Raw genomic sequence first — 19,666 nt, 5'->3', positions numbered from 1 at the left:
CATTGGAATCTTTTGTTTCAGTGGTGTGTATGGAAGTGCATTAATTGCGCTGCATGCCCCATTAGCCCTTCATGGACGCAGGCAGGCCTTGTAAACAACTGCTCTGGCTGTGCATTGAGTGCTGGCTGTTAATAATGTCAACAAGGTACAGACCACTTTGCCTAATCTGCTCATAACTACATAGTCATTGTTAGTGTCAGCATGTAAGTACAGCCTCACAGAGCTGCTAGCATGAATGTAGACTTTTGGTATTGTTGTTGTCAATATCACAGATTAAAGACCATAATACGCCATGTGTACATGTGCCTTATTTACTGTATGTGTTTGGCAGGATGCTGTGCATCATATATTACCATGAGAATGTATCCTGGTTCAAAGTGAACAAGCTTTTTGACCTGAATCAATGATGGCTGTGGTCTGGCAAATGTGTACGAGTACCATAAGTTCTCAAACTGTGGCCTGTATTTAGCTCAACTGCAGAGATCCCGTTGTTAGTAGAGGCATGACTTTAAATGTCTCAAGTTAAAAGTAAAGGCCATAATATTTAGGTAGGAAGCCTATTAAATGTATTATTATTAAGCACTGACGGTAAGATTTATGTGAGGCCCACACTTTGATGATCACTTAGCTGTGAATGGTGTGCAATTGCTTTTAAAACTGTTATAGTATGAGTAACTCAACACTACAACATTCATGCACTTACCTCAGCCCCCGTCTGTCAGACAGTCCTGATTGGAGAGGTGTTGAGGACTATACTTGAGTTAAATGAAAGTTTGGGACAGCATGCTTTCAACATGGTTTTGAAACATTTCCACCAAACTGATTGGCTTCTTGTGGTGATTTGTCTTTCACTATGTGAAAAGTACTTTTTCTTTGGCGGTGTTGAGCAGGGGGTTTGTGAAGACTGGAATGTAACTGAGTTTTGCATGTGAATTGGAAAAACCAAAACATTTAATTAAAAAAGGGGTTATAGTAAAACTCATCAAGTGGTTTCATACAACACTCTTACAGTCTGTGTGTACAGTCAGCTGAAAGTAACTTCTGCGGTTTCATTTCACACACAAATGAAGTGCAAGAAATGCAGTTTAGATGTTGAAATGTGTTTGTCAGTAGGACTTACATTAGATGTTTATGGGTTTTATATATTCCTCACAGCCAAGCAACACATATATAATATACTGCAGACACAGATGTTCAAGTCAGTGGTGTTGAAGATAAGAAACACCCTAACAAGAAGGGCAAAGCAGCCCCCCCTCTACAGTTTTTAATACATTTCTGGTACCAGCACGACGAAGTGAAGCTGGTGATCGACTGCTTTTATTTTGTTTCAATTGAGTGACGGCATCAACGCTGACGTGTTCTTCAGCTCCAGACGATGAGCAGACCTCTCTGTTGGGGTAAGTGATACTAGAAATTCTTTGTATCACTCTTTAACCTGCTTTACCTAGTGAGACATACAACACATGTTTTGGAAGTCTGACACCGTGGGTCTAAAATGATATTGTATCTGAAGACTTGGAATGCTTAGAAACATCTGAAGATGGTTTGTAGTTGAGGAGCTGACTTGTGTAATAGTGATTTCTAAGATAACTTATCTTCAAACTAAAACCCCTTGTGGTTAGTAATCCAATCTTCCAGTTCTCACATTAAACTAAATAACCCTAACCTAATACATTTATAAATGCCATTCATTTACTGCTAAATGACCACAGGGGTGCTAACAGTTGGTGCATTTCTTTTCTGAGTTGTTGCCAGTTGGGGGGCAGCTTTGTACATCAAATGTAATCCTGATTTGGAGCCACGACTTTAAACTCAAGTGCAGCTCTTTAGAACACTCAAATGATACTGAGAGGCAAACAGGCGATAAACAGACCACGTGACACAGGGAGTAAGAAGTATATAACCAAGTGTATTCCCTCTGTTAATGTACACATATTTAGAGTCATCTCACTGGAACACTTTACAATAACATTTAGAAAGAACAGGAAGATACTGGGGGGGGGGGGGGGGGGGGGGGGGGAGAGTATGTTTGGAATGGAGAAACAAGACAAACGTGGCAGGAGAGTGACTTGATGGAGCCTGTCAAATGAAATGGCTACCATCTCATCTCTAGCCATAGAGACAGAATCGGATATAAAACAAATAAAAAAATACATGGAGGTTGGATAGAGCCTACCTTCTCCACAGGGGATGAGGGACATACAATCTGCGTTACAGAGAAAAAGGAAGAGATGCAGGACAAACAATATATTGAGGATGACAGATGGAAATGCGTGTTTTCATGTTCATAACCCAAAATCACATTTGCTCAATTACCAAAAGAAAATACATAGAAATTTCAGTTTCCCAGAATCATAGTCATTTTTTTTCTCTAAACGGGAATGATAGTAGGGAAAACACACTTCTTAGTAATGGGATGGGAGTCAAATATTTAGACATTTCACAAACTTTTTTCAGGATTTTTCTTTTCTTTTCATGGTACAGTTTTCTTTTTTTAATAGTTGAGAAAATTGGAATACTAGAGTTCTGTTGTACATCTTCCAGGGAAGTGCCGTTCACCTTTTTATTTGTGTGCTCTTCCCACAAAGTTAGCATTGCCCATTGGCTGCCATCAGTCCAGTCAGGCTAGAGAGGGGGCGAAAGACACAGTTGCTTCTTCAGCTGCAAGGTATCTCTCTCCTCAGTGGAACTCCAGCATCAATGAATTCAGAATTTCCCTAAAATGTCTCTCATTTCTCCAGAGAAAAGAATCAAATAAAAAAACAAACCAAAGCGACTGAGTCTTGCAGCAGGGCTGCATCAGCCGTACTGTTCATGAGGGTGGGGTCTGGGGAGCGGGGGTTTGGGCTGTGTAACTGTTCTGACGTCACAAATCCTAAAGTCTGTCTTCGCTGCGCATTAACAGAGTACTCTCGCTTTTCCACTCGCTCACGCTTTAGGTCCATAGGTTTCTGCAACGTCTATACATATATTTATAATTATATAGAACAGAGTTCATCTTGTTTGCTGGAGGTTTTTTCTGTTTTTCGGTTATTAGTAACTGTAAGGACGTGACAGTTTCTCTGCTGGCCCACTAGGGGGCGCCTCGGAGCCCCAGAAACACATGACACAGATCTGCTGGAACAAAGGACGACCAAGGGGGTTTGGCCTCAACAAGTTTTTGGCGGCTAAACGTACAAGTTAGCATCCATTAGGTTTGAGTGGTGGTATCTCACATAGTTGCTACGTTTAACGTTGTTATGATCATCAATCTTCATCATATTTTTTGTTTTTTTAAACTCCACAGAAAGAAAAACAGTTTTTATCTCTTTTTCGTAAATGAATACTACATGCTTGAAACACGGCAGAGTTTACGTTGCATCAGCTGCTGAGCACCGGACAAGGAGAGAAACAGAGTGCACGATCGAATGAGAGGAAGAGAGAGAGAGATGTGACGAGGTAAGAGATCAGAGACGTGGAACACTTACAGATGTGGGAGAGCTGGGTTTGACACAATGTTTCTGTAAGCTGGCAGTATATTGATTTTACAGAGAGGGATGTCGAGTTAACTAATTCAAACTGGTGGAAAATAATATGTTGATACGGTCTCAGGTGAAGGCTTACACAAGCTCGCCTCAGAATGATGTACAGACCATGACACAAATACTGATGGTGGTGCTTTCCTACAGTACTCTAGATAATAATTAACCTGTCATGTGTTCACACATAAATCACTGTTTTATCAGCATTTGATACACGGTCGTTGGCACAGTATGTGTTGAGTTCTGAGGCTTTTCTTAAATCCACACCATGGTGAACATTTAATGAGAAGTCAAATCAATGCTGGACGGTATGAACAGAACCACGATGACACGTTGCTGCCTCCCTCTGATTAGACTTTAATTGGTCACCTGACAATACTGAGTTTTAAATGAATTACCCTCTTATGTTTGCCATTTTCCATATACTGCCTCGTCTCTCTCCCTCTTTCTCTCTCTTGTCTCTTTCCTTCTCTAAGTGCATCTACTGTCTGTCTCTGTGTGTCACGGCGGCGCTCCCTCAGACGTAGTACTCTTTGTCTTTGTTCTTCTTGTTCTTGGTGACCGTCTTGGCAGTGCTGGGCTGTTTCTCCTTCACCAGCGCTCCGTTGCTCTGCGTGGCTGAGTTACTGATGTAGTTGCGGCTCTGGTCCACCTGGTAGGAGCCCTCGTCGCGGTTGCGGTACTTGTACATGGCGTAGAGCAGGATGAGGATGCAGAGGGCGGCGGCAGCCACGATGCCTACCACCATACCTGTGGTGCTGCTGGACTGCTGCACCTCCACGGCGCCGGGGAGTCCTCTCTCAGGAGACGTGGGGTCTGGAGTGGGAACATGGGGGAAATTTGGGGGGTACGTTATTCCTGGGACTCTGCGGTGTCCCGGGTCTGAAGAGGGGTGGGCCGGCGGCAGCAGCACCTGGTCCCGGGTGTTCATTTTCCCGGCGGGGATTTTGTTGTTGCTACTGCTGCTGCCGCCGGCGGCCGGCTTGATGTGCGGGCTGAGCTGGTCGGGGTTGGCTGTGGGGGTGGAGGAGAGAGGTGGGTGGTGGGAGTTGGGGGAGCGGGAGAAATGGCGGTCTCGGGGGTTCTGGACACTGCCCTCCACAGCTGGGGGAGGAGGGAGGACAGTCCTGTCGGTGACCAGGGGGGAGTTTTTGTAATAGTCCTCGTCATCCGACTCGGTCATCTCCCCCGAGCCGTACGCCGACACCTCGATGGTCCCCTCGCAGTCCTCCTGGTCCAAGGGGCAGGGGGGCCGGCCGTTGGGCAAGGGGAGGGACTCTTTGGTGGTTTCGAGCAGGGTGAGGAAAGGGCGGTAGGTCGTGGGGGGCGGGGGAATTACTGGGTAGCGTGTGGCGATGGATGGGGGGTCTAAGGAGTCCACCGTTATTATGGGCAACACTAATTCACCTCCTAGGACAAGAAAGAGACAACGGAGAAACAGAGTGTTAGAGACCACCTGAGAGAGAGCCCACCTCCAGATGAACAGAAGAAAAACAGTTGAAATGTAAACAGCAACACCAGTATTAGAACAGCACTACAACTTTACATGAGGTTAGTTATATAAGTTTAGTTAGTCTGATCTATTTCAAAAGTTAATATGCTGACTGACTCTGAACTGAAATAAGTACAAGATGTAAGACAATACTCTATCTGCACCTGCCCTCACCTATCTGCATAGACCTACATGTTATATCACTAACACAGGATACAAGTACAAATTACACTGAACAACTTAACATCTATTGTACTACACAGCCTATCCTTCACTGCTAACTTTATAGTCTTAGCTATGCTTACTACACTCACGCTCAGATGTTTAAATAAGATAGCAAACCACGAGGTTCAGGTCACTTACATCAACAAATTGGCCGCATGATTTTTGCATGAAAAAAAAATTACAAAAAGAAAGCTGTGTAAGATTGTTCTCGGATAGTGATAAACAACTCCCCCCCCCCCCGTCTTTACCTCCTTTCCTCTTTTGCTTTTTTTTAGTGGGTGAAAAATAATCATAATGTTAAGAAATCTGAATTATTCATTTTGTTTATTTCAAAATTCTCATGAAGAATGGGCTCAATCCCATGTTCCCCCTTTGGGCATGGTAGTGTCTATGGCTCATTTCTAATTAGCTTAATCTGTATGCAAACCCTCAGGAGCTGCTGCGGGAAACTGATGCCCCTAATTTCTAACCCAAACTCTCAGCACACACTACAGTGCACTGAGAGACAGCATTATACACTACTGCTCCATTTTCTCACATGAATCCCTGATGCCCACTTCCCTCCCAAACACCACACATAAACAAGATATCCTTAAACAGCCACCAACACAGATGAGCAGTTAAATCGTCTTAATGAGCCAGAATTTGTCGTCAAGCTTCGGTTATGTAATCTGATTTTAACCCACTGTGAACTGAACACCCGACTTACATAAAGATTATTGGGTGTATAACAATAGCATTTATAAAAGTTACATTCATTCAGGAGGAATACTTCTATCACAGCTGGAGTTAGGGGTTAAACATATTGGGAGTAAGTTAACAGAACATGGCAGAATATCAGATTATACACTACATTTTACTTTCAGAACAGTTTTCTCTTAAGTCTGGCATGTGTGTAAGGGTAACAGTCAAGGAAACATGAAAAACATGGCAGGGGGGATTAGATTATGGCACATCTTGGGGGGAGAAAAAGGGAAGATAACAGCAAAACATGACCAAAGAAATGCCAACATCACTAGCATAAAATCATGACTCTGGCTCTTTGTTCATTTGATGAGGTAAATCAGTACTGGGGTCGGATCAAGCATTTTAGAGATGGTGGGTTTTTTAAGAGGTGGGATTGGAACAATTCCCCCCGTGGCCTTTATACAGCTCAGCAACACAAAAGCCCCCCAAGCCTAATCAGTTATACAACCATACATTTTCACTCAAAGTATGTAAAGGCTTTGTTACAAAGGGCGACTTAACAAAGCCACTAAACATGTCAGCATATAACAATAAACACTTGAGAGGAACTGGCCTTGAAATTAAGCAGGGAAACACAATTCTTCAACACTTTTTCTAACTTCTTATTCCATTGCTGGAAAGGCTAGTTTCCATGGCAATGCTCAAGTTAGCTCTCTCCATTATATTTCCTTTCTTTCTGTGTTTGAGGGCTGTATTTTACCTTGAAGGCTGAGAGGACAACAGAGTGTCACATTTGAGGAACAAAGAAGAATTTCACTAGTTTCATATGTTCCAAGAAATCTTTGGTTTCGTGAGAGAGCTGGTCGATGTCAGAAGAGAAGAAAACAAACGGTTTGCGCGACCTCCGAGATGCTTTATACAGTATGTGCATGTGAGGAGGAGATGGTGGTGTCGCTATCTTTACTTTGCGATCTGTGAAAACGGTAGAGATGCTGCAAGTGCAATTTCAAGCTCTATCCCGGCAGCCCACCAATTACCGCTCACTGTGTGTGCCCCACTTACAGTGTGTTTGGCTGACATTGCAAATGGATGGTCTTGTTATTGTTAACTTCTTGCAATCCTCACAGAATCAGGAACGCTGCTTAACTTGAGTGTTTTCAGTCTATCGTCTACCTTATATGAACCCATGGGACGGTGCTTAAAACGGACGTTTTACATATTCTGGAGGCAAATGTTTATATTATCGAAGCGTTTAACAGTAAAAGATTGTTACGGCGAATCGTTCACATCACTCTGCTGTTCTCTCAGTGCGTGATAGAGCCTAAGCCTGAAGGCCATCATCCCGTACGACAGGCAGGCGGTGGCTACTGAAAAAATAATGAAGCTCAGCCCTCACACACAGAGAGAGCCACATCTCAGCACTTTAGGCAGTAATCAAGTGGACCATCGTTTCATTTCCTGTTGTGTGACCAGAGCCTACTACACCCACAGTGTAAACCAATCAACAGCTTCAATTGCTCTCCCCTTCTCCCCGACCGCACCCTCTTTTCTCTGTATGCAGCTCTGATTGTCTCAGTTAACACCCACAGGCAGCCGTGTCACAAACAACATGCGTGTTCACAGTTGTGTTCTCCTGCTGAAAGCCGCCAAGAACCGATGGAAATCCAGATTTCTAACTTGCAGGAGGTTGTCAACGGCAACCCATAAAAAAAAAAAAGAGGGAGATATTTAGGTCTTTTATTTTGCAGCATAACCCCTCACTCTGGGTTAGTCAGAGATATTCAAACCAGGTCTGATGCAAACAGTGCTGGACAAATACACATGGCACAAAGTGTGTGGGAGCCTCTGTCATTAACACCACTGTGTTTAAGCATCAAAAGATATTCAGCCTGATTGATTGAGTCTGACTCCATTGATTTGAACAGTTGAGGCAGTGGAGCCACGTTTAGCTCACATGATGAAATTTCTTCTTATCTTTACCCACACGCCACTCCACAGCGCTGCCAGTGTGAGTCACCCCCCTCCATTTATTCAAAAGGAGAACAGGGCAGATGGATACTGATGCATCTATGTCCGTCTCCTGACAAACACTGTTATTGTGCCGCTCACGTCGCCCCGCTCACCGCTATTTGAAATATTTAGAGCAAAAAGGTTGTTTGGAGTCTGAGCATTCTATAATTCAGCTTTGATTAGACTGCAGATGGAAAATCCAACAGCGTGTCCGAGCATATTATATTTTCCCTAGCGCGCTTTAATAAACAATAGCTACATATATAATGTAATCTGTGCAACAGTTGCATTGACTGCTGTTGCTCTCGGGCAAAGTGATTTATTATGGCACAAAGTGATGATGCCCATATCGCGCCCCCTGAGAGTCACCTCCCTCCAGCTCATCAGATCCTGGATCCACTCCATGAACCTGTCGCCATTTGCTTTTCTAGCCAGCCTGGTGTTTCCACCTCACTACGGCATGCATCTCACACATGCGCAGAGATATCAACATCTGTGATTTATAATATCTATCAAACTCTAATTAGGCTCTAATCTGTCTCAACAAATTCACTTCACCTGCTTCACATCTCTTGTCCACTGTAAGCTTTACTCTAAATGTATTTGCTAAATGAAAAGGTTAAACAACTGCACAGCAATTGAAAATCAAGTCATTAAGTAATAACTGTTGAGGTGGAATAATGCAGCTCTCGGGTTTATGATATGTGCATCAACAGTCTCTGCTTTCATTTCTTTGAAGCCTAGCAATGTAATAACTGACTGATCTCTACGAAAGCTACTTTGATCCTTGTTGTTCTTCCCAAGAATCTCCTGACACCCTTTGTGAACATCGACTGCTGTACCTGTAACACTGTTCAATAGCAATCGTTAATAAAAAAACACAATTACAAGCTCTAGACGGCATGAGGCCATAAGTTTAAATAAGTGGCGTCACTGGAGACCGCAGATGGAATGTCTATGGGAAGAGCATTCTGTGGAGGTGTCATCGGAAGTACGTGTGAGCCTAAATGATGTGTCAATTAGTTCATCATTTCTCAATATTTGTTTTCATTTTTATCCCTTTATATATATTCTATACATTTTTGTTTCTTTTATCTCGTCTTCACTTGTCATGTGAAGCACTTTGAATTGCCTTGTTGTTGAATGTGTTATAGAAATATAACTCAATGCATATGCAATGTCTGTTATTAACACATTTGATCATTTGTTAGCTATTTGTGACAAACTGCATAATGTAGTTCTTTGTTTGAATTGTTCTGTTGATTTATGATCGTGCAATTATTACACAAATTCACCTCATTATTAACGCAATCTTGTTTAACTGCCACATTATTACATCCACCAAGGAGAATATGTTTGAGCTTCAGTTTGTCTGTCAGCAGGAGTCACGGGCAAATACACAATATTCTTCATTTTTGTTAACATGGCGAGACAGGGCATTGCCTCGCCAGAGGTCTGCGCTCTCCAAGTGTCCTTCTAGTTTCCAAACCAGAAGAATGTTAGGACGCTACATTGCCAAACATCTAACCTGGAGGACAAACCTGTTGTTGTTTACTTGTGGAGGATGGCCAGCTAAGGGAGATCAATACATGATCACGCTGACACCCGAACCTTATTGACCAGTGTGGGTTTGATCCCGTGCAAGCTGTGAGTCACACTGGGCGAGCGGGCTCAGCGCTCTGGGTCATCCCACATCTATCATCCAATCTCATAGTTTCACTCCTCGACCTAAAAAGAACATTCGCAGGTTGCCTCTATAGCATGTCGCCTGATGAATTATTGAGGAGCTCCTCAAAGCTCTGATCTTGTCGGAGTAAAACCGATATAGAGCTAAAACATCCTGGGACTGATAAGTAGCTCGGAGGTATGTGAGAGACGGGGAAAGTGAGGTCGTGCTAAGGTAGAGGAAAGACAGAGTAAAGTATGGAGATAAAATGAAAGAGATTTAATGAGCTTGTTGTTGTAGGAAGACGTTCGTATAATAGCTTCTCTAGTTGTGCATTACTGTGAATACAATCAGTGTCTATAGATGACTTCATGTGTGTGAGAGGTCATGTGGCTCTACAAATATGTTTTTGAGTCTTATCTGTCTTTACCCTCGTACATGTCCCTCGGTCTCGTCACTCTTCTGACAGAAGCTCATTAATAGCACTAGAAGATCCAAACCAGAGCTTTAATTGGGTGATGTAATTAAGGCTCCCTAACAAAGTCAAAGTTTAATTAGCCTTCTGGGAAAGGCGGGAATTGTTGATGGGAATTTCACTCTGCTCACTCTCTCAATTTTGTTGCCTCTCTCTCTCCTCCTGTTCCCTCTCTCTCTCTCCACATCTCTCTCTTCTGCTTTGAGCGCAAAGGAACGTGACACACATCTCAATGAGGGTCAGTCCTTCACAACGCAGTCCTTCCAGCTCTTTCTCGCTCATCTCTTCCTCAGGTCCTTTCCTTCACGCCCTGTGCTTTTGTCTATTTTGCATCCACTCAGCAAGAGTGTGACTGTGGCTGCCCCGCAATCATTGTCTGAGGGTCATCATTTAGCCCCAGCCAGCTACAAAAAAAAAGACGCCTGGATAAGAATACATTTGTAAGAAAACAAGTTGCATCCCTTGAAACGGTGTAGTGCTGCACCTGCAGGTGAATACTTCTGTAAAGCGCATGGAGCGCCACTTGCTGTATATGCTGTAGGAAGGAGTTTTATTGATCCCAGTGAATTCACAGCAGTCATATCTCTCACAGCTTAATACAACATCCACAGCTGTGCTGAACATTTGTTCCCCTTCCTGAAGGCAGTTCAATAAGACAGAGCTGCATTCTCACGTGGAATTGAAAACACTGGGAATTGGTCGTCTCACACAATGACTACAGGCCTGTGTGTGTGTGTGTGTGTGTGTGTGTGGGGGGGGGGGGGGGCAGGGATGGACATGTTTCGCGGACAATGTTGATTCTTCTCAACAGTTTTCACCGAAGCTTATCCGACCCGGCTGGCTCGCCTTGCTGGAACTGTTGTGGCATCTGGAAGGTGTGATACGGAGGATGTGCGCGCGTGTGTTTGTTGTTTCTCAGGAGAGAGAAAACTTTACACCCACAGAGTGAGAGAGACAAGTGTCTGTCTGGTAAGGGGAGCATGTCTGCCACTGTATGCGTGCGTTTGTGTGGGCATACGAGAGAAAGAGAGAGAGAGTTGCGTTTCCCCATGGGAGATTAAGCCTGGGCATAGCATCCACTGAAAAACTCTCATTTCTCCTTTCGATAAGAAGGGAATTGAGTCTCTATTTCGGTCCCACCACCTACAGAGAAAACCGCAGGAGAATGCTACACTCGAGTTTCTCTGCACAGGTTCAGAGACGTTTCTCCTCACACAAACATACCGATCGCTATAATCTCCTGCCATTTATACGCCAACATATATTCTATTTAAACCACTAAATCCCCATTCCTGAAAAAGTCTAGGAAAAGTGACAGACATTATAGGACACATTTAGACTATTGATCTTTTTATTGTTTTACTCTCAGGACATTTGGCGTCTATGTTGTGTAATTCAAAGTGGATACTAAGATTAATGAGCTAATTTGTTTTTGTTTTTTGTAAAAGCCTTAGATGAGCCCATAATAAACTTCATATGCTCACGTTTGCTTTCCCCCTCCACAGCAGTTTCTACCAAGCATAAATCTGGGGGAACTCCAGGGGCACGATGTATAAACGCTGCTTATATTCTTTTTGCAAAGTGACAATGTGTGCAAATGAAGCATACTTCATCTGCTATTTCCTAGAGAGCCGAGTGTAATATGATTAAAGCCACAGCAACTTCTAATCCTGTTTCCATGTGCTAATTGTTCAGTTATCTCTTGAGACAGGCTAAATATGTCAAAAAAAAGTCCTTGAGGATTTTAAAAGCAAAGTCCTTCTCCTCTTGAATCTAATAATAAACTATTTTGCGTTTAAATTGCTAGCCTATTTTGCTGAATGTGTTTGACTCAATCTACACAGCGATCTATAATATGCAAATCAAGAGCGCATTTATGAACTTCATTTTAAAAGATTGCTTATGCCCCAGGTGTTATTAACAGAAAACTTTGTATTATTTGAATCCCAAGAAGTTAGCAGTGTTACAGAAATTACACTGGCACTGTTTTAATGATAGGTTTCATTGAGGCAATTGTTGTTTACATCCCACCCACACCAGCCATTTAAATCTGTAATGCCATTCAAAAACGCAAATCTTGTCAGACACGATCTTTCAGGATAAAACGTCATTAAATGAAATCTCTTTGTTGTAGAGAAGGTAGTTATTTGAATCGCACTGCTTCACTGTCCACGGTTCTTGGCAGTTTTCAAGTATGACAAGTTTAATAGAGCTAGAAACCACAGAGGCAGAGAGTAAAACGCATGGCCTTTAACTTCCACCTCCTGTCATGGTGTCAGAACATTACGTGACCCGCTGTTCACACTAACAGCGCCGCAGCCACCGGGCCTGCCAGGCTACAGCTGTGCGCTGCGCAGAACAAGCTGCGTTTCCACGTTGGACCTGTCCTGTCTTGTTCAAATTTGGGCAGGAGATTTGTGCAACAGCTGGCTAAATGCCACACACTACCTCTTGGCTGAGCAATTCATGAACCACGGTGCTGCCGACCGCCTGCCGCTTTGAAAAGCATTAAGAAAGAGGGATGGAGGGTTCACATGTGGCCAATCAGAGCTGCATACAGAGGGGCTTTGCAGTCACACAGTGTCATGTAAAAGTGGAGTAAGGGAGATTGCAGTAGTCTAGGTGATACTTTAGGTTTCTTTTGGATACCACGTATTATGAAGACAGAACTCCCTGAGTTGACTCACCATTTCCAGGCTCACACTCCTCCAAATCTTCGTCATCGCTAGGACACTCAGCTGATGCTACCAAGAGGTCATCCGCATTCTGAAGAACAGAGACAGAAAGCAGAGGAGACAGTCAGGACACATTTTATGGGTGTAGAGGAGACGCAGAACAGCTAAGAGGGTTGAGAGTGTCTGGCGGTCACAGCGAGGGTCTCTTGCTCCACTGATACTTACTTACACACAAGCTAAACTCTTTCTATTTATTTAAGCAGGGATGTGAAGCGAGCTCTTTCTGGCCAAACACCAACCAATCAAATAGGTCTGTCTTTCTTGACCCAGCTCGACCTCGCTACTGCACGACTCACACAAGAGTCGCACTGTGTTTTATCTATGTAATTAATCCACGGCCTGGGTGTAATCATTTATTAATTACTGTGTGAGTGTGTGTGTGTTCACATCAGCTCGCTCGCAAATTGGCCAAATGATCAAGTTCCTCTTTCCCTACAACAACTCCATCGAACATGCACTCACATTTCTATTCCATCCATGCGATCAGCTGCTTCACTTTTCCTTGCTCCACATAATAAAATGTTGAAATGTGCACCCGGACATCAGTAAATGTTCACGGTCGTGTGTGTTTGTGACCGTAATAATCCAATGTCTTGCTGACTGAATGTCAAATGGCTGTTTAGGTCTCCTCTGTAAACCCCTCTTACCCCCCAAACATCTAAAACAACCCAGCACATCAGCGCCGAGGGTCATTTATTGGATCAGAAGTTGTCACATGAGGCCCACTAACCCACTAAGGTATACATACATTACCTGATGTTAAGCCCAGAGTTACAGCAGCTGTGGACTTTAGCTTTATTTGTATTTGATATGAGAAAATGTATACATTAAGAGATGCTGAAGGAGTAGCTCCAAACTCCAGTTTGACCTGGTCCAAACTTTTCTCATCGTCTTCCAAGTTGAATCCACGAGGAGACAACTTCAAACCGTCTCGCATCCATCCAGACGAATCAGAGAGAGATCTCAAACACCTGGGAGTGCTCTCGACTTAAGACAGTAGCAGCAAGAGTGTAGCTTGTGATCTTAGTTTTATAACACCCTAACACTAAATTTGGGTCAGAGCGAGACAAGTGATGACTCCCAACTGTTTCATGGAAACCACAGTATCGAGGGGTGAAGGGAAGAAAGAATCATACCACACACACACACATCAAAAGGTAGATCTTTTATTCTAAGCATCAAAGCACATTATTCGACGGTGATCAAAGCTGCAGCGCGGCGAGTAGCTCAGAGCTTTTGGAGAAATTGAAATTTGTGTTTCCGCTCGCTTGCTTTCCGCCACCCTGGCCTGTCTCCGCTGTGACTTGGCAGGTGCTGGGGATATTCATTAGAGCTCTGTAGTTCCTGTTGGCTTAGCCCAATCACAGTATTTATAATGCTATTACTATGTTTGCTCTAGCACAAAATAACCCCACAGGCTCCTTAGGATGGATTATTAAATACCTAAAGGACTGTATGTACTATATATATGCGTGTGTGTCTTCCCCATGCTGTTATATGACTGTGACTAACAGAACAGAGGCAGGGGCTCTAAAGATGAACTGCAAATGTACTTTGCAGTAGATCAGTGACTGTGTAAAGCTGTAACCTATAGTGTTAAAATACTGCTGTGAGCTGTAACTGTAAATTACAACTCCTTTCTCTTCCCGAGTAGCCCCTGAAGTTATCCGACACTAGATCAAGTATTTCTTTATATGGTTTCTTTCCAAAAGAAGATGATTTTCAAAGTTTAAACATTAACATTCAACATTAGGTCGATCTGTTTATCAGAACAACCAGCGATTTCCAAATAAAAGTGAAAACCCAAACTATGACTAACCCTAACCTGTCAACATTGGAATTTCAAAATAAGGGAAAAACTTTTGCGGACCCCCATATAATGTAAACGTAAACACATAAGGGACGGGTATATACATTCAGGAAATACATGTTTATTTAAAGTATGTATTACTTGTACAGACATGTTTATAAGATTTTATTTATTAGTTATTATCATCAATTTATTTGATGAATGATGAGTTGTGTGGCTTTTGTTTCCCCCGACGAGGACTTCCTTGCGATGGGTTAGTCATTGACAGTGTGTGTGTTTGTGCCTCGTGCTTGGACTTTTGGATTGTTCTTGCTGGCGAACATCGCTTATTCCGCCGCGTGTGCGATGGACCGTGCTAACATCTGAATGGCACACTTTACAAAAAGCACGAGTTTGACCGACTCTGCTTTTAATAAATAAGGGAAGGTCTCCTCTCATTTGGTACTTGCATAAAGTTTGAACTTGTTTGGCAGGTACAACTGCGTCTCCATCTATCTCCCGTTCACTGCGACTCTCATCCATATGTTCTCGTCTTCTTCTTCTGTGTATTGTTCCTGTTTTCTTCTTCTGTGTGTTTACTGGCGGATAATGTTTTTCTGCTAAGGTTAAACATAATACTGCCACCTGCTCTACCGGAGGCCACTTTACCACTGTACACTTATTTAAATTAGGCCTATTTTTATTTTTGAAAGGTTAAAAATACGGGAAAAACGGGAGGGTTGACAGGTATGGAGTAACTAAGTAAAATCAATGCCGGAAAATAAGAACAGTGACTGAGTTTCTACAGACAGCAGCGAGCTCAGGAGAAGCCACACAACCACACTGCATGTAAAGCAGTGTCTGCCTTATATAAAGCCCCTTTTTCTAGGATTTAAAAGGTGGTTGGCTCCAGATCTCTGGATCACTGTCCAGCTCTCTAATGTTTTTCAGGGATTTAAATGGCCCTTGTGTTTCGTCACTGATGTCAGTTTTCTTCGATTGAAAAAACAATCAGAGCTTTGTGGGTGGAATTTATAATCTTCCTGTGCGAGCCCAACAAGTAACAAAAAATGCCCATAAAAATGTTAACAAGCACGCACGAGATTGACGCGGCCAAAAACAGCTCTTAAATTGGTGTATTTCTTTTAACAACGTGACAAACATTCACTGCTTCCACATTAACTAGTGCAGCTGGATGGAAACTACACTCACTACTGATTGGCTCGCAAAATAACCACCTCTGACATACAGAAAATGGAACATTAGTAAAATGTCGCTGCACTTTGGTACAAAAGATGCCAATTCATTTATTCTGTATCAGTTTACTAATCAGCAGAATCTTCAGCTTCTGAACACCGTTAGCACATTATTTCATTTTAAGCTTGGTAATTGAATGTTTCTTGACTAAATGCACCTTGGGAGTCGTAGGTAATTTCTACCCTGAAATTTTATAAAAAATATCTTCACAGTAGCTTTAATTAAGTTTGGCTGAGTCCTTGCCGCAGTGGCCTTGCTGTATGTCGTCCCCTCTCTCTCCCGTCTATTTTTAGATGTACTAATAAGGGTAAAATAATCGAAAAAAACAAAAGACTTACAAATTGAACATTTAATCTGTAAGAATTGTCAAATGCCTGTAAGCACATTACTCTTAAGTTTAATGGCAACTTTAATACAACATTACCATTTAAAATGCTGCGTTTTAAATGTAGCTCAAAACTTTGTTTATCTACTGTAAAATAACTCATTACTCAGTGCGACATGTACAGATAACTGTTCAAATCAATGTTATCCTCAACCTTTCATGGCTTTTTCATTCATTTTACTTGAACTACAACTGTGTCTACTCTAACAGTTTTAGGAAAACAGCAGATGAGCTTGCCAGGCCTTAAAAGAACAAATTCCAATATAAATATTATTCAGACACACAGGGACCATCTGTATGAATGATCTGTGTTAGCCAACTATACGCCCCAATAATGCTTTTATGTGCACAGCAACATATCTTGGATCATTACAGTGTGTGGATGAGTGACTCACTGGTAATGTCTATTCATTCTTAAGCATATCTTTAAAGCTATGTTTGGCCGTTGTAACGATAAACTATCCTCCACTAGGTACATAATAATAATAAAGAAGAGGCAGTTACAATATGTGCACTCGGTGAAAAATAGATTCTTAGCAATAAAAGGCACTCTAAAGGGGGGAGTCTGCTTTTTTTATGACCCAACATAAACGTCAGTCAGCAAATGCAGCACACATTAAGGCTTGTAACAACAGAAACAGTTCTTTGCTATACTAAAATAGTTCCAGATAATTTATCAAACAGGGCCGTCTGTGGCTGCCAATTTTACATCACAGACCGCTGCTATAAAAGCTCATTATATGCTGAACACGGAAGAATATTTCCGCCAAGAAGTCTGGAGGCCAGAGATATGATATTGAACTGAGTGGATGGCTACATGTGACATCTTAGAGTCAGGTTCCATTCATCTCATGTGTAGAGAGAAGACGCAGAAACACTAACCCACAGACCAATCATCTAAATAAGTTGTGCCAACCTGGCATGCTGGAGACAGTGTCGTCTGTAAAGGACCTTTAAGTCCAAAAAATCTCACTTGCTTGTATTTACATGGGAGCCTCAACCATGACTGAATGAACCGGAACACTTTCATAGTTTTTGTCAGCCGCCATCGGAGCACTGCTTTGATAAGGCTTCATTAAAGGGACTTTTTTCTAAATGTACAAGAAAAAGAAAAAACAACAAATAAGCAGAAGTCAATGCAAAAGCAACATTCCAATTTTCTTTGAAACGGGTGTTTGCAAGAATCGAGCGCTCGTGCCATCAACTGCCTCACCTCGAATTCACTCTAATTGGCGTTGCTGTTTAAAAAAGAGAAGCGTAGGACTTTCAAAGGAAGGACTTTGTGAAGGTTTGAGACGATGATAAGGGGACAGAGTGAGCAGCGGTCTAAATATATTCGGAATCTGCTGATGGAGGACTTCAGGGACGAGCGCGAGTGGCTTGCTGACTGTTCTCAGATGAGCCTTCGTGGCCATGAATAGCGCTAATGAACACAACTGAATGAGAGAAATGTGCTGATAATTGGCACCTTGCCTTTGTGTTTCCTGTGACATCATAAAAGTTTGCTGGACAGTTTAAAGTATGAAATAGACGGCTTTCAAGTAGTTACAGTAAAAAGTGATTACTATAACACAGAAATAGCTGACATACTGTACATCCTGGCATAGACATGGAAGAAACGCCTGCATCTCTTGCAATAATTACTTTGAAATACTTTACAGCAAGGTCTTTTTGCACAACACACAGCTTTTAGCTAATGATACTGGCCGTGAACTAGAGCATATCCCTCCCTTGGAACACATGGAGCCTGTTATTACGTCTTTTTATGAGAGTAGTGGGTCTGGATGACCCGCTTCTTCCATCCTCCAGTATGTGGGCAACAGCACTTCCCTACTGTTTGCTAATTGTTACTTACCATGATGGTAATGGCAACCCTTAGCACATGGGGATAATCATCAGAACATAAATCATAGCCTTTCACATGGGTGTGAGAGAGAGTCATAAATATAAGCTTATGGCACTAAGTTGTTGTGCTGTTGCTGCCGCATGATTTCCTTTTCATTATGTTCCTCCCCTCCTCCAACCTTTGTTGCATGTGCTGTAATACCAGCAGCCTACCATGTCTGGGGTTTAGTCAGCTATATCTTATTATAGCAAATCAAGATTGCCGTGTTGATTGGTCTGATAGGACCGGCCACACAGAGCTGTTATGACTCCCTCCCTCTCTGAGGGACGTTTGAACATCTGAATGTGGCTGAGGGCCAAAAAGGGGCGGGTCACACTTAACACTGCGTTGAGGATGTGACTGTTTGCCCTTGCAGTTGATGTAGGATTTCTTTTGAAATGTTGATCTACTCGTTCAAGGAGTGCAATCTGGGTACTTGGGCATGATGGTTTTCAGGACTTATGGAACTTTAGAAACCCAAAAAGTAATAGTAACTGCAACAAAACATCTCCTTGGCACCGAGAGGTTTTAGCTAGGTTTTGTTTTCGCCTCTCAGCATGAGTCATGTAAACAAGCGTGGATCACACATTCATAACTGCTCACCTGTGTGACACTGTCCCTCATGGTGGGCGAGCGCTGTTTGCGGGTGGTGGTTGTGGCCATGGTGGTGGTTGTCTCCATAATTGTGGTGGACATATCAGCCAGCGGGGTGGTGGAGGTGGTGTCAGTAGTCAGCACCGAGGGCACGTCCCCCACCAGCCGCAGGTTACCCTGGGACTGGACATTGGGGTCGCCCTCGGCTGCCAGTTTGAGCACCTGCAGGCCATTGTAATACAGGCCTGAGATCTGGCCCTGGAAGTGGCGTCCCTTCTCTCCACCGCCAATTTTGATGAACGCCTGGCTGTTGAAGATAGTCAACTGGCGACCTGATATGTGACACATTAGGAAGAAATGATGAAGAAGAGAGAGGGGGTAAGGTAAGAAGAGAAACCATGGAAAGAAAAGGAGAGAAAGGGCAAAGAATACAAATCAGTCATGGTCTCGGGGTTAGCTTGCACATGAAACACACGGGCACAAAAACAGAGAAACAGGGGAGATAGAGGGGCTGTTTCAATCTCATGGGATTTCCTGGGTAACACTTTAGAGGGATTGGACCCTGGTTTGCTACCCGTGCAGACATTATGGGGCTGGGCACGTGCCACTTTCACAGAAAAGGCAGCCTGAATCTGGCAGTCAAATAAATTGCTGGGGCAGTTGCGGCTTGACCCTGAGACTGAAGGTTCACAGAGAAATGCATCTAATTTGCCCTGAGATGGAATATATTAGAACAATGCTGGGTCTGTGTCATTGACCTCCAATGCACCTGAGCTGCACGATGATAAAGTACCTCTTCAGCTCCACCATCCAAAAGGTTGAAAATAAGATCCTCATTGGAAGGAAATGTTTAATTCATTAGGGGCTCTCTCTCTCTCTGGTCATTACCATTCATCTGGATGGATAGATGGATGAAGGGAGGATAGGGTCGACCATTTAACCAGG

The 19,666-nt window shown here is 42.9% G+C and overlaps 1 protein-coding gene across 7 annotated transcripts in view; it reads right to left on the bottom strand.

Moving 5' to 3' along the window:
• Positions 1–1,889: 1,889 nt before the first annotated feature.
• The window catches only part of nrxn2b (neurexin 2b), a 503,322-nt gene continuing 485,545 nt past the window's right edge, over positions 1,890–19,666 (bottom strand). For 6 of the 7 annotated variants that reach the window (XM_029455250.1, XM_029455255.1, XM_029455253.1 and 3 more), the window contains 3 exons: positions 18,731–19,053; positions 12,764–12,842; positions 1,890–4,931 (listed from right to left, as the gene is read on the bottom strand). In XM_029455250.1, the coding sequence (XP_029311110.1) occupies positions 4,039–4,931; positions 12,764–12,842; positions 18,731–19,053 (1,295 nt within the window). In that variant the 3' untranslated portion in view covers positions 1,890–4,038. The remainder of the gene's footprint in view (positions 4,932–12,763; positions 12,843–18,730; positions 19,054–19,666) is intronic. The other variant, XM_029455256.1, reaches the window with a different exon arrangement.

This window comes from Cottoperca gobio, chromosome 18, assembly GCF_900634415.1.
Source record: "Cottoperca gobio chromosome 18, fCotGob3.1, whole genome shotgun sequence".
Taxonomy (NCBI): domain Eukaryota; kingdom Metazoa; phylum Chordata; class Actinopteri; order Perciformes; family Bovichtidae; genus Cottoperca; species Cottoperca gobio.
The sequence above is the reverse complement of the archived record's forward strand: the minus strand, read 5'-3'. Positions and strand labels throughout refer to the sequence as shown.